This window comes from Frieseomelitta varia, unplaced genomic scaffold (genome assembly GCF_011392965.1).
Source record: "Frieseomelitta varia isolate USP_RPSP 00005682 unplaced genomic scaffold, Fvar_1.2 scaffold_811, whole genome shotgun sequence".
Lineage (NCBI taxonomy): Eukaryota > Metazoa > Arthropoda > Insecta > Hymenoptera > Apidae > Frieseomelitta > Frieseomelitta varia.
In genome coordinates, this window is record NW_025110603.1 from 92,789 (window position 1) to 108,420 (window position 15,632).

Consider the following 15,632-nt stretch of genomic DNA (forward strand, 5'->3'; position numbering starts at 1 on the left):
AAAAAATTATAAAAAAAAAAAAAAAAAAAAAAAAAAAAAAAACGAATTCAGGACAGTGAAAATGGAAACTTTATATTTTAAAATGAGATGAAATATATTGTTATATGATTTTTTTTTGTGAACTTTAAAATATTGATAATTTTTCATTTATATTAATTCTGGCGCAAAATTGACTCCACGAAAACAGTTTATATCTGTCAGTGATGGTAACGTAATCGTAAAATTTTTTTCGAAAATATCCTACAAAACACTTTTGAGTGAAAATGCTCGATAAAATATTATTTATGCTAAAATTCCACATAGTATGTGTACGTATAACACGCAGAGTAGAACTGCTTCATCTAAATCCTATTTATTAGAACTTTTAATTAATGAACTTTTGCAGATTGATTCCACTTGTCTGAACGTCTGAATTATTATTTTTTTATACTAAAAAAAAAAAAAAAAAAAAGATAAGACTGAACTCTATTTCTCCGAACTTTTGATTAACGCCTCGTTAATTCAATTCCTGCTAACTGATCCCATTTACGCGATGTAATTCGAAATGTAAAGTAAAAAAAAGAAAAAAAAAACGGGAGATAGTTTTCATTTACGGATGCAAATATTGAAATATTACTTCTGGTCAGGTGATCCATATGTCGCAATCGAGAGCTGCTAAAAACGACAAGAATTTATACGCTCAGACACCATGCAATATCGACACCATAAAAACTCGCTAATGTTTTTACAATTTGAACAATTAAAAAAAAAAAAAGAAAAACCTCGTTGATCCTCGATTAAATAACACGAACGGTTAACTATAAATAATTCGTTATTCTGTACTCGTTTCGATATTCCACTCGACAAACGTATTCTTTTTTTTTTTTTACACAAGATAAATCGTCCGGAGTATCGTTTAATTAACTTCTTACATCACAGTTTTGGTTGCCTAACCGAAATTTTTACCGAAATTATCGCATCGTAACGCAGATTAAATAATACTCGTCGGAGAAAAACATCGATTACAACACACAGTTTAACATATCACAGTTGAATAATTATTGTCTTCAATTTTCAAGAACTTCAATTTTGTCGACAATTCTCAGATTGAATTGCATTTTTCCTCAGAAGATTCAGAGAACGCTGGCTCGCGAGTAAACGCAAGCGAAACGATCGTCGTTCGCGGTGTGACGTGAGCGATATCAATGGGAAAATGGCCTCGAACAAGTAACAATTAAGTAACTAAAAGATATGAGGTAACGGTAGACGACGCGTTTGTTAATAAATAATTTTAGACTGTGATGTCACGCGCAACAGCCTTCACGCGTTGGAACTAATATCGTGCAGCGCTTTGTAAATGGTCAACTGTTTGTGACAATTACCGATCCGTCTCGCGGCGTAAACCGCATCAATCACGGTTTCAGATAAACGATGTATAAATAACGCTTGACCGGGCCCTAATGTTTTGCACAGATATTTGATCGAATGACGCGAATAGTTCAGCCATCCGGCGGATATTAATGAGAACACCCGGGATATCTGATTAGTAGTCGTAAAATATTGGCGATCCATGCTGAGAGAAACCAAGCTACGTGTAATAATTAGAGTTGTTTGCTTATTTACTCAAGAGAATGTTCGTCGAAGATAAAAGCTGGCTCGTGAATGCTGACCACTATTGGAATTTCCATCTCGCTGAATTAGAAGTTGTTCAGCGATTTGAAGCTGTTTGAAATTGTTCAACGTTTTACCATAAATTGGATAAAACGTTTGAGATTAATTCAAGCGATCGACGACTTATTGTCAAGCATGACACAAATATTGACCACTATTGAAATTTCCGTCTCGCCGAATTAGGAATTATTAGAAGTTGATTTGAAGTTGTTTGAAATTGTTCAGCTTTGAGTTTCGTCGTAAGTTGGATAAAACGTTTGAGATTAATTCAAGCGATCGACGACTTATTGTCAATCATGACAATCTGAATGCTGACCACTGTTGGAGTTTCCATCTCGCTGAATTAGAAGTTGTTCAGCGATTTGAAGCTGTTTGAAATTGTTCAACGTTTTACCATAAATTGGATAAAACGTTTGAGATTAATTCAAGCGATCGACGACTTATTGTCAAGCATGACACAAATATTGACCACTATTGAAATTTCCGTCTCGCCGAATTAGGAATTATTAGAAGTTGATTTGAAGTTGTTTGAAATTGTTCAGCTTTGAGTTTTGTCGTAAGTTGGATAAAACGTTTGAGATTAATTCAAGCGATCGACGACTTATTGTCAATCATGACAATCTGACCACTGTTGGAGTTTCCATCTCGTTGAATTAGAAGTTGTTCAGCGATTTGAAGCTGTTTGAAATTGTTCAACGTTTCATCATAAATTGGATAAAAAGTTACAAAGAGGAAGTTTCAATCTTTTAGACCATAGTGAAGTTAGTTACGAAAAATATTTTTTAATGTTCTTACGTTATACGTTTGAATTTTTTTGCTATCTTTAAAAAAAAGTATTTCTATTTTTTCCACGCGCTACGTGATGTAAAATCATTTAAAAAGGAAAGACCAAAAAAAAAAAAAAGCAAAACAACGAATTCACGACTGTCAAAATAGAAGTTTGACAATTTAAAACGAGATGAAGATGATCTTTCTTTATGAAGTTACATCAGTTTAAATTATCGACAATTTCCCATCGTTGTTGATACAGTTTACGCTCTTCACTGTACTGCAACATTCAAATCAACGACAGTATGACAAACGACTCTAGAGGAAAGACTTTCAGCATTTAATTCTTTGAAACTCGCGTGTCACGCTGGAGGTGACGATACAAATTTGCCATAGAAACATTTCACACAACACGTTGGAAATTGTCTCGGAAACTCGTCACACTTTCAAAAATCATAAAAAAACAAATTCTACAATAACAATAAACAAATGAATAAAAAAGCATTGAATTTTTACCGTTGCACGATAATTTGCCTAATTCGAACAAAATAAATACGCGCAAATAAACATATCGAGTTCGAAGGTGTCGAAACACAAACTGTTGTACCTTCGGTTTCAAAGGTTTGTTTTCTTTTTTCATAATATACACACAAACGAACCATTTTTTTGCTACTTGGCCTAATTAACGACCTGATTCAATTTAAAGTAATCCGACGCTAGTAAATATTTCCCGTCGCTGGATATTATTGAATGCAAACCGGCGCGTTTGCAGCGTATGAGATCAGATCGTGATGTCACTGGCAGGCGTTGCTTCTTTCTAAATAATTGACACGTGAATTAACGAAGACATGACGCAGCCAGATGAACATTCTATCGGTATACACGATGCACGCGTGTCCTGTTACGTGTAATCGTTTTTGAAATTTACACTCATTGTAATATTGTGCCGTGACCGCATCAATATTTGCGTGACGTCACTTTTTGAAATTGATCATTACATCGCGATCGTAATGATCGACAGTGCATTTGCACTCTATCAGTCTTTCTCCACGCGTTAACTTCGAATTCTGCAAAATACTTAGCAAATTGCAACATTTTACGAGCAAACGTCACCGAACTCGTTCTCACCTCGACTATCGTTATTGAAACTTTACGCAATTATCAATTAATAATCGATCAATTTCGTTGGCAGTGAATGCTCGATCAAACGCAGGAAAAATATTGAAATCTTTCGTGCAAGGCGAGTTCAATTGAAATCGTCGATACATTAACAGATACAACATTTTGCACCTAGAAGGTTTTGATGTTCCTTTAACCCTTTTTATATATATTATAAAATTTATAAGTAAATAATAATTTATAATGTAAAATGTGTAAAATGTATGAAATATAATATACATGATACATAATATATATATATATATATATATATATATATATATATATATATATATATATATATATATATATATATATATATATATATATATAAAGAAAATTTCGTGTCATTTTTGCCAAAATTTAAGTATCATTTTACTGATTAATTCCAATGCTACATCATTTTTTACATTATTTGAAGCGATGCTTCGTAAATAAATTGCTGGCAAATGATACAAAAAAAAGTTAAAGTCGAGGGCAAAAAAGTCAAATACGTTCAAATAGGTAAGTTTGGCCATTTTCTTTTATAGAAGATCCAATTAAAAGATTTAGCCTTGTGCAAATTCTTTTTTGTGCCACCCGATTATTTTGTCACGAAAAATAAATACATTACAATTACAAAATAAAATTTGATTAATTGGATTAAATTTTGAATCTTTTATTTTGTTTTTATTTAATAAAGTTGCCAAGAATAAAAAATAAAAAATAATATAAATGATATGATTGCTCCTAATTTATTAGGAATTGATTGTAAAATAGAATAGGCAAAGAGAAAATATTATTAATATATGAAGGAGTAATTATTGGATTTGCAATTTTAAAATTATCTGGATCATCTAATAAATAAAAATTTTGTAAATTAATATATATAAAAATTAACAGAATAAGGATAATTGTAATTATATCTTTAATTGTAAAATATGGAAAATAATGAATAATAATAATTTTATTACGATTATATGATTATTATATATATATATATATATATATTCATTATTATATATGATGAAAAATTTTATAGATATTATTCTTTGAGCGAATTGGGTCAGTTGATCCAGAAATATGTAAAATTATTAAATGTAAAAATCACTATAATCAAAATCAGAGGTATCTGACTCTACTTTCCCTCACTCTCGTTGAATCCAGAACATTTTATCGGCCAAAGTGAAACTTTTTGCCAGCAAACGATCGCGCATGGCTCCGACATTTCGCTCTCGCGACGCAGCTAATTGCGCAAAATTAGTAATTGTCGGCAAATTGCGCGAGAGCCGCGATTAATCTCGAGCGTGATGGATTTGCATTGCCGTCATTCTCACTCCCGGGGCCGTTTGCGACGAAAATAATAATTAGTCGACGCGGAATATAAACACAACGGGGTTAATGATGGTCAATGACGTATTTGCATACAGCAAAGGTTCTAGAAGATGATGTCATTCGGGCAACGCGTTTCACTGCGGCCTATTGCTGTTCATGCGTTCGCAGTATTCAGCACTAAGAGGTTTGTCCACTGTCACTATGTCGCAGACCCAATTTAGAAAGCACGATTTGATCGAGAGTCAACATTGACGATCAAATGACGATTGTTTCAGGGAAAGGGGAATTAAAATTAATTAATTCGACGAATTAAATTGAAATACATACATCCCATTCCTGTCAAGCTGTTATAATTTTGGAAAGGAGATTCACTTTAAAGCATGCTGCTTTTACTTTCCAAATGTAGTCGTTTATTTTATTCTAGATACTGTTCATTTATTTTATTTTATTTCTTTCTTCCAAACATCAAAATGCTATAAATTGTCACAGCATGTAAAGACATTGAAAATTTTTTTTCTCACCGTCAGTATTGAATTCACTATAGATTTGAAGATCGAAGCGTCAATACTAGCTGTACGATTATTCTTCGCCAATTTAGTGATCTTTGAACGTTGGACTTGGACGACGAAGATTTTCAGAATTCAATAAAATGACTGAAAGAAAGAAAAAATCGTGAAATACGTGATTGTTGTAATCGAGGGGTTTTAATCTTTAAATCCATTGTAAATTAAGCGGGAAAAATTTTTGTAATGTCTTCGCACAGCTATGGCAAATTGGTAGCATTTTCGAGAAGAAAATCTTCACTTGCCGACGTGATGTGAAACACTTTACAATAAAATAAACGATGTGTTTCGAAAGTAGAAGCTTCAAAACAAGCCCAAGTATGTTATTATAATATATATATATATATATATATATTTCTTTATAAAATTATAACATTATATAAATATACACTATATAATTATATAAATTATAACATTATATAAATATACACTATACAATTATATAAATTATAACATTATATAAATATACACTATATAATTATATAAATTATACATTATATAATTATATAATTTATAGTACCATAACATTTAGACTATATTATAATTCACGAAATTAAGAAATTTAATGTCCGATTATTAATGGAAGTCGCTGAATCTCGTCAAGCATCAACTTTAAATTAATTCTTCATTCGAACCGTTTCAGTTTGGACTCTGCTAATTATATCTAGTATGCGAGTGCACTCGACGGATTCCTGTGGATTATCGTACAAAGTTCAACAGTTTGCAAATTGAAATAGAAATTGGTCAAAGTATCGTAATTAAAAGGTTGCACGCAGCGACCAAACTGTCTGTCTCTGCTATTTGAATTTTCCACGTTTTATTCAATTCTAATCACCGTTAAATCAAGTGGCAAATTTACATAAACGCTGATTTAGATTCAACGAATTATACGACGCGAAACAATCACGTTCACGTACGATCGTGTTAATTATAATTGAAACTTTGATAGGTGAACTTCACAGGCGAAATTTTGGTAATCGAATTAGTCGTACCGTTAGGTTTGTTAGCTTCGTTTCACGTTCTTTTTACGAAAAGAAAGAAAGAACGGAAAAGAGGAGGAGGGGACCTGCGGCACACTCGTGGTACAAAATGATATTTCCAGGCCGGTGGATGGTGAAAGTATTACGTTCGTCGTAGGACAGGGACACTTCTTCCCTATTTTTACTCCACTTCCTCGTCGTTCGCGTGGGTGGGACAAGCTTACGTATTTAGCGTCGTGAAATGCAGGTGAGAGCGTATTTCAGGAAACGTTTTTGACAAGGGAAACGTAAATAAGTATTCTGGAAAGATGGTGGCCGGTGTGGTCTCGAATTCCGTCACAAAATGTAATTCAAATATGTACGAGACAAATCCCACACACGTCGAAATTTCCCCTTCGTCTTGAATATAATCGATATCTTGAAAATATGTAATTTTATGAAAGAATATTATAATTATGAAATAATATACATATAAATATATTTAAAATATATTACAAATATATAAAATAAACATATATAATATATAAATATATCTAATTATATAATTAAAATATTATGAGAAATATATAATTTTGTGAAAGTAGAAACAGTACGTGTAAATTTATAACGTTACAGGCAGATAATTAAAAGAAATAATCGTAGATTTGCAAAACGAAAGGACTAATCGATACATATTTCTAGAGTGTTCTCTTGAGCTCAATTTTTAATTTATTATTAAATTATTTATTATTAAATTTTATATTAATAAATTTATTACTAATTTATTATTAAATTAAATTTATTAATAAATTAAATTAATTATATTATTAAATTAAATTGAAATTAAATTAATTATATTATTGAATTGAGTTAAAATTAAATTAATTACTAAATTAAAAGAGAATCATTACGATTTATAAAACAAAAAGAGTCTAAGCCTCTTTGGCGACGATTTATTCCAATTTGTTATCTAAATTCGTCGCCAACGAGACAACAAACGGTTTCAAACGACGCTCAATACGATTTCTATTATTTTGAAATCTCACTAATTCCGAGACGTCACCAATTTGACTAAATTCGAATTAAATTTCACGAATTTGAAACGTCAAGAGTTAATTCCGGTGGTCCAGCGAAGAATTACGAAATAAAGTCGAAGTTGTCGAGCAAGTTACAATTAGATATAAAACGATTGTTAAATCGTTTATCCCTGTTATAAAACGATTGTCAAATCGTTATCAATATTCCAGTAATTAACAATCGCGGCAGCAGGAAGGATACGCGGTCGAAAATGAAAAAAAAAAAAAAAGCGATAAATCCTTTTCTCGTGACTCGATCGAAATGAATCAGGACACGGTTGCAAACACTTTCTATCGCGTCGTGAGCAGGGTTGCTTTACGTCACGAGGAAGATCGAGCGAGGTTGTGGCGATTGTCTGTACAGCGACAACAAACAGGAAAAGTTTATCGTTATCAGGGACAGACTCTTCCTACGAAGCAGCAGAAACCTAGATATCGTGCGCGAAATTGCGAATTACATGTTTCATAATATTGCTAGTTCTTTCCTTTTTTCCCCCGTGATACTTTCTTTCATTTTTTCTGTGAAACGTATTGATCAAGAGTGCATCGCAACGTTTCACTTACTACGCAAAGAAGAAGAAGAAGAAGAAGAAGAAGAAGAAGAAGGGAAAAAAAGAAGTATTTGTTACAGAAGCAGGATTTGCGATTATTTGAAATTCATGTTATAGAAGTATAATTTCAACGACTGGAATGAATTATTTGCCGGTGATTCGCGCATAGCAGCGATGACGAGGTGTCTCTGTTTCACGCATAATTTAGTAACGACCCACGTGAATGAATGTTTAAAGCGTCGCGTGTCTCGGATGGCAAGCTCTCTCGATTAGTCAAGGTAACACAGCCTTGCATTACTATTACCTCCACAGTCTCACCTGTGTACTTTTGGAACAACCAGCGATTGTACACTCTGTTGCGATTGAACGCTCTGTCAATTTAAGTTCGAAAGTCTTTAGCAAGAAATTTAATCAAAAAATTAGCAATCTTCTATTCTATTTTATTCCAGTTTTGTCACCTGGTATCGAGTAAACAACAAATGATACAAACCGATCGTTTCTTATTAAAAGTATCTCCAAACGTTTCACTTCATTTTCAGAAGCGAGCGCGTTTGCGTAATTATTTTTCAATTTTTAGACTGACAATGAACATAATTGACAAAAGCAGAGCAAGTGCGTCTACTGTAAAATTAAATTAAAATGAACGAAAGTTTCCTTCAAACCGGTTTAAAACTAATACATAATTGATAATTTCTGTTTGAAAGTATTCCAATATCTGTTCTTTGTTTCACCTGAGTTTCACTTTAGCAGCAAATTCCGCTCCACTCGTTAAGCAAAGAGAAGCCATCTTTCACGTAAACGTCGAAAGATAATTCGTTGATAATTGTAACGACATACTGTCCAATCACGTGTATTTAAATTTCTCAGACTGATCGTCATTCTGTTACAATTTCATCCTGCCTACGCAACGCTCGGAGCACATTAAAAGGCAGAGGAATTTCTCACATTGTCAGAACGGGTCTATATTCTTCTCGAGGATCGGCTGCCATTCCTCAGTCCCGACGAAATTTCCACGACGAGAAACGCGCGACGCGGCAACCGATGGGCAGATTTACACATTTCCATTGTCGCGTCGATCAATGAGATTTTCGAAACTCAGAGGAATGGGGAGGGGAGGAAGAATGCCGAGACCTAAAATCCCTTTCCAGCGATTTCTCACGATGCTGAATGACTTGCCCCGGCATAGCTGTCGGCGGTCTGCAAGGCGACAGAAAAAGAAAAAAAANAAAAAAAAAAAAAAAAAAAAAGAGAAGAAAGAAAAAAGAAGGTGTGTAAACCTTTTGACACAACGTTTATTTCGTTTCTTCACTGGTACACGCCGCCATTTAGCGTTTTCTTTTATGCCCAGCGAAGGATGCGCGCTCCGTTCAGGCGTCGAAATCGCCTACACGCTTGTTTACCGGGTGATTTCAACGAGATAGAGGAAGATGCGACCGATAGAGCGAGAACGTACGCGAACCTTCGTCCCGTTCCACGTTGCGTCTCGTTAAATTCATAGTCACGATCGTGATCACGATAATTAATAATTAATAATGGAACAATCGGAATGGCATGATTGACGAATCTTTCGAGCAATTTTCAGTAATTTCGTGTTTGTCAACCGCTTGCCTCGCGATTTTCTTTTCAATTTCAAGGAGTAAGCATTTACTGAAATTGTAAAATTAATTTTTGGGGTGTTCAAAGCATTGAAACGATATATGTAATTTTTATTTATCAATGTTCTAATCAAATTAAACTGATTTGAAATTTCATAGGTTTACAATTCTTATCTTTTTTTTTGCGTTGGTGTCTTAACTTCTACCACGAGTACGACTCGATATTTAGTGAGTCAATTCGGTTCACAAACGACGCAATTATTCGCAACGCGTTAATTCCAGCCGAGATATTGCACGTACATACGATAAAAAAAATTGTCTACGTTTTAAACTGTTATAATTACGTCGTGTGACAATAGTTAAATAGCTTCACTTTCAAGCGCAAAGGCTCGACTTTAATTTAAAAGAATTCTCCAATTCTTTTCAGTTTCTTTTAAACTGATGATTGTTTTCACATCGTGCAGCAAGGATACGTTCGTCCTCGACAATTGTGAAAAATTCAAATATCCCTGAAAATGTTAAAAAAAAATTTCTTTTCACTGACTATGTTTATCATGATCTTGAAGACGCCAGATTAAAGTTTCCTCTTTACGACAACCTCTCAAAATTTGCTGCTACGATTTTATTTATCTTAACTTTGGAGCAATGGAGTGAATTTTTCTCGAATCATCTCTAGGTTCAAAGTTCAATAAAATGGCAAGAAAAGAATCATAGAGTTTTAGAGAACGATAAGATCGTGAGATACTTGAACCTTCGAGATTATGGTAGGCACGATCAAAAGATGTCTCACCGATTTTGGGGGCGTTGAAATTTTTACAGTCTTCGAACGACAAAAGTGTCCTTTCTTTTCTACCTGCTGCACGATGTAAAAACTTTCTGTCTTTGGAAAGAAAGAACTCGAGAGGTTTCAATTGTCACTCAAACAGTGCAAAACGTTCCCCTAATTTGTCCATCTCAGTGTGCTCGTAATTTAGAATAAATCTAATAAAGCAACGCTTGGCGCAACATCTCCAGTGCGGTATGTACGGAAACACGCGTTGCTAATTATAGAAACTAAATATGAGATAATTAAGGAACTTGAGAGTGGCGCAAGTGCAGCTGCACACAAGTCGAATATCGTGATAAATCCGCAATTACAAGTGGAACGCGGCAGGAAGTGATATCGCTGAAAACACGAAAAACATAAAAAAAAAAAACACTGTTGTCTAAAATGCAATTTCGATATAATTTTGTGAAAAAACGTATGGATCATATGACGATCCATTTGATCTCATTTGAGAAGAGCGAAGCCCTCTACTTTGGCAATCATTTTGATAAGTTTGTTGCTTTCGAAAATGACTTTGTGCCAATTTTATTATATGACAAAGAAGAGAAAAAAACGAACTCCACTTAAAGTGGAAGCTTGACGCTTTAAAATGAAATCAACTGAAACGTGATCTTCCTTTGCTTGGACTTGTATCACTTTAAATTGCTGGCAACTTCCATTGGTTCAATTCTGCTCAATTTCGAATTGTTGATGATATAGTCAAGAGCGTAACTGTGTCGATATAATTTTGTGAAAAAACGGATGGATCATGTGATCCATTTGATCTCATTTGAGAAGAGCGAAGCCCTCTACTTTGGCAATCATTTTGATAAGTTTGTTGCTTTCGAAAATGACTTTGTGCCAATTTTATTATATGACAAAGAAGAGAAAAAAACGAACTCCATTTAAAGCTTGACGCTTTAAAATAAAACCAACTGGAACGTGATCTTCTTTTGCTTGGACTTGTATCACTTTAAATTGCTGGCAACTTCCATTGGTTCAATTCTGCTCAGAAACGGCAGTTTCTCTGCCTCCAGGTTTGGTTGTTTGCAACGATTAGCCATCAGTACCGGTACTGACGTCATTGGTGCTTGTGCTTTTAATAACTCCATTTAATACACGTGTTACGCGCAACTTGAGGCTGCGCCCCGACGCCGGCTGCTATATATAAAATCGGTATACAATTCACTCTTCAACTTCAAACATCGTTTTTTGAACATTTTCCTCCGAGCCTACCCTGCACCATGTTGATCGAAACATTCACGTCGATGTTTTATTATTCAACACTGATGTCACAGTGTATATAAAGAGTTTTCTACGCCCACGCTTTCACACTGCTCTGATCTATCAAGTTAACAGTACGAGATTATTCGTGTCTGTATAAAAAAAAAAAAATATTCCTCAACTTTCATTACTCCCGACGAAATTTATTTAACAATTCGAATGTTAAAAGTTCGAATTAAGAAAAGCCATTAGCGAATATCGCTCGTCGCGCGTGAAACGCGAATTGGTTACGCAATTCCGCATTTAGGGCCACACATTGTCGCGCAAATGTCCGTATAATTGTAAAAATGTTCTCGCGAGCATTATTCGTAACCCTGTGCTCTCGAGATAAATGGTTTTAACGGTTCGTGACATCACGCACGAGCCACACGTGAACTCGAGTTTGCCGACAAACAGAGGCGGTTTACGTGTATACGCAGACCCTCGAACATCTATTTTTTTTTTTCTCCTATACAGTACCGATTTCGAGGAATGCACGTGCCTCGAGAAACCGAGGGAATCATATCTAAGATAATAATATGTCGTCGAGGTTCTGCGATTTCTTCGAAATCGGTGCAAGCCGAAATGCTTGATATATGATTGAACAAGAATGTAAAGAAGTTACATCGACAGAAGTTACATTGACAATAAAAGTTAGTTTCAATTAATAATCGCAATTAGTTAGAGAATTAATATTGATATTAATAATTGAAATTAAAATCAATGTTAAAAGTTGGTATTATAAAATTAAATGAATGAAAATGTTGAATTATTAATAAGATGTTGTGACTCAACCAGAGCCAATAAATCTGCACGACTTCGTTCTCGGATTACAAGAATGATTTCATGGAAATGTTGATAACGTAACCTCTCTGCAAATAATTTGAAGCTAGTTTACAAGCGGACACGATACGACCTATATTCCTGTAAGAATTAGCTGCACGGTGAATTTACTCGCTGCTCGATAGACATAAAGAAATTTAGACGGTTTCTAGTTTATTTGAACAGTGCGCGTAAAATATTACCAGGCACCAACGAGATCAAAATATTATCCCAAACAGTTGTCGAATTTTCTTTGTATTCACCGATATTCATATTTCAAATTTCTCTCGAATCTCGAATATTACTAATCGTAAGTGAATAAATTTACAGTCGAAGAGACTGAAACCATAACCTCAATGTTTTGAAAAACAATTTGGATTCTGTTTCATTTAACAATCGAATTTTAATACCATAGTTTGATATTCGTACTGCTTTTTGATTTTAAAAAAAAGTAAACGATCCCGAGTAATTCCTAAAATTGTAACATTATGATACAAATTGTCTATATTTAAGAAATTGGAAAGATTGACCCTAACCTCAATATTTAGATTCTGTTTCATTTAACAATCAAATTTTAAGTTTGATATCCGTACAGCTCTTTGATTTTAAAAAAATAAACGATCCCAAGTAATTCCTAAAATTGTAACATTATAATACAAATTGTCTATATTTAAGGAATTTATTTTTAAAGAAATTTGGAGAGACTGACCATAACTTCAATATTTTGAAAATCAATTTAAATTCTGTTTCATTTAACAATCAAATTTTAATACCATAGTTTGATACTGCTTTTTGATTTAAAAAAAAAATAAACGATCCCGAGTAATTTCTAAAATTGTAACATTATAATACAAATTGTCCATATTTAGTTGGAGAGACTGACCATAACCTCAATATTTTGAAAATCAATTTAGATTCTGTTTTATTTAATAATCGAATTTCAATACCACATTTTGATATCCGTACTGCTCTTCGATTTTAAAAAACTAAACGATCGAATTTCCAAAATTATAGTACATACTGCCTATATTTAAGAAATTTACAGTTGGAAAGACTGACCATAACCTCAAAAAAATCGATTTAAATTTTTCTTTTCGTTTAATAACCAAATTTCAATACCACATCTTGACGACGATACTACTCTTTGTCCTTAAAAGAATAAACGATCCCGAATAATTTCTAAAATTGTAGTATTATAACATCGTCTATATTTAAGAAATAAGGGAACAATTAACAAGATATAATGCAATAAATGGAAGGATAGATTTAGAATCACATGTGAAACGCGTGTCGAGTAACAAAGAAACAAAGTTAGCAGCGTATTGAATTTCCGGAGAGCAGAGTTATTTTTGCCACGCGATCGAACGATCGATCGTAGATCGAACGTGTAGCCGGCATTCCCACGCGCAAACGCGACACGCGGACGTTCGCGTTCGCGTTTCTAGAACCGATGATGCGACGTAAGCCCGCTCCAGAAGCCTCGACCGACATTATTAAGTCGTTATTCTTACGTTAAATTGTCCTCACCTACGTTCATCAAAACGTACCCACGTACGATACGAGCTGATGTTCAATCATCGACTTTCTAGGTCTCGCGCCGCGAAAGAAAGTGTCTCGCGGTATCTCTCCTAGTCAGATGTTGAACGGCGCGATAACAGCGACCTACCGGAAATGGAGCCAGCCGGCAACTTGCTTCGGAGAACTTCTCGCGTGCCAACTTCAATCAGCCCGATTTCCAGCGGTGAAAATTCGCGATAACTCCGCGAGATATCATTTCTCTTTCTCTCTCTCTCTCTCTCTCTCTCTCTCTCTCTCTCTCTCTCTCTTTCTCTTTATGATATATGCGTGATTTCTTGCTGAACGAACCGATAGTTGAACGGCGGATCGTTGCGAAAGATTCATTCATCGGCCGATTATTATTCGAAAAACGCGAGTAAGATCGACTGTCGAAAGAGAGGAATGCAAACGTACATACGTGTGCCCGATAACATCACTGGATAAACGACAATTTAGCGAAATCAACGTTAATTCTACCGTTCTCTCTCTCTCTCTCTCTCTTTCTTTCTGAGCTACGATCATGGACGTGCGCGATGACGTTATAACAGACGTCCAAGCTTCTAGCGACACAAGATCGAAACACGAAGGGACCGTCCCTACTAGGAAAACACGCGATTTCGACTAAAAAATCGTAGCCGAAAGACGAAAGCAGCTGCCCGAAGCGATGGGGACAGTGCAGAAACTAGGATGTTTCAAGGACTCACTCACCACAGCCTCGGTGACCGGTATCCACGTGACGACCAGTAGGGCAAGGACGCAGGTGACTCGCAGAACGACCGGGAACCGACGTAACAACCCGAGGGCTGCGCTGTTTGACGTTGCCGCGGCCCTAGGCCGCATTGTGTCTGGCCTCTGTCCTCCTCCTCCTCCTCCTCCTCTTCCTCCTCCTCCTCCTCCTTCTTCGTTCTTGCTCCGTTTCCTCGCCACTTTCTCTCGTTCGTTTACCTGTGTCGCCGCGAACACGCCGACACAGGCAGGCCCTCCGAAATATAGCCGGGCGATGCGCTCTCGGTCGTGGTAAACGTCGTGGACGACACTCTCTCGTTCGGGAACTTTGCGAGTTGCCTCGGATGCGCAGCGATGAGACGTCGTGGTGTCGTGCGGCTTAGAAAACGATGCGGCGAGCTGGTCGGCCAGCCTGTCGACGCAGCGCGTGTCGAAGGGCCAGACAGACGGCCCGGTTGGCCCGTCCTCTCGATCGGTCGCCGCTCTTCACCCAGCCAGACAGGCCTAAGTCAGCGACGGAGGAGCGGCGCTCTTCTCTCTTCTCCTCTTGGTCTGAGCTGTATCCTTGCGCGTCCGAGAGCGCGTCACCGTGCGGCGGGTAAACCGTGGCTGCTCCCCTCTCGCGGCTCTCGCTACTCGCCGGTTTTCTCGCTCGCCTCTCTCAGTTCGCTCGAGAGCCAGAGAGACCTACGGGCCGCGATCGACATCGGCTCAGGCCGTGCAACAGTCCTCGTGCGACGCGCGAGCTCGCTTCGACCCGGCCAGCAATCCTCCTCTTCTCCTCCTCTTCCTCTTGCGCTCTTGGCTCCTCCACCTTCTCTTCTC

General features: G+C 35.9%; 1 protein-coding gene across 1 annotated transcript in view; it reads right to left on the reverse strand.

Annotated features, from left to right (window-relative positions):
• LOC122536205 (collagen alpha-1(IV) chain) overlaps positions 1–15,569 on the reverse strand; it is a 98,395-nt gene extending 82,826 nt beyond the window's left edge. Inside the window, exon 1 of the mRNA XM_043668370.1 lies at positions 14,790–15,569. Coding sequence (XP_043524305.1) covers positions 14,790–14,921 — 132 coding nt within the window. The 5' untranslated portion in view covers positions 14,922–15,569. The remainder of the gene's footprint in view (positions 1–14,789) is intronic.
• Between the last annotated feature and the right edge of the window lie 63 nt (positions 15,570–15,632).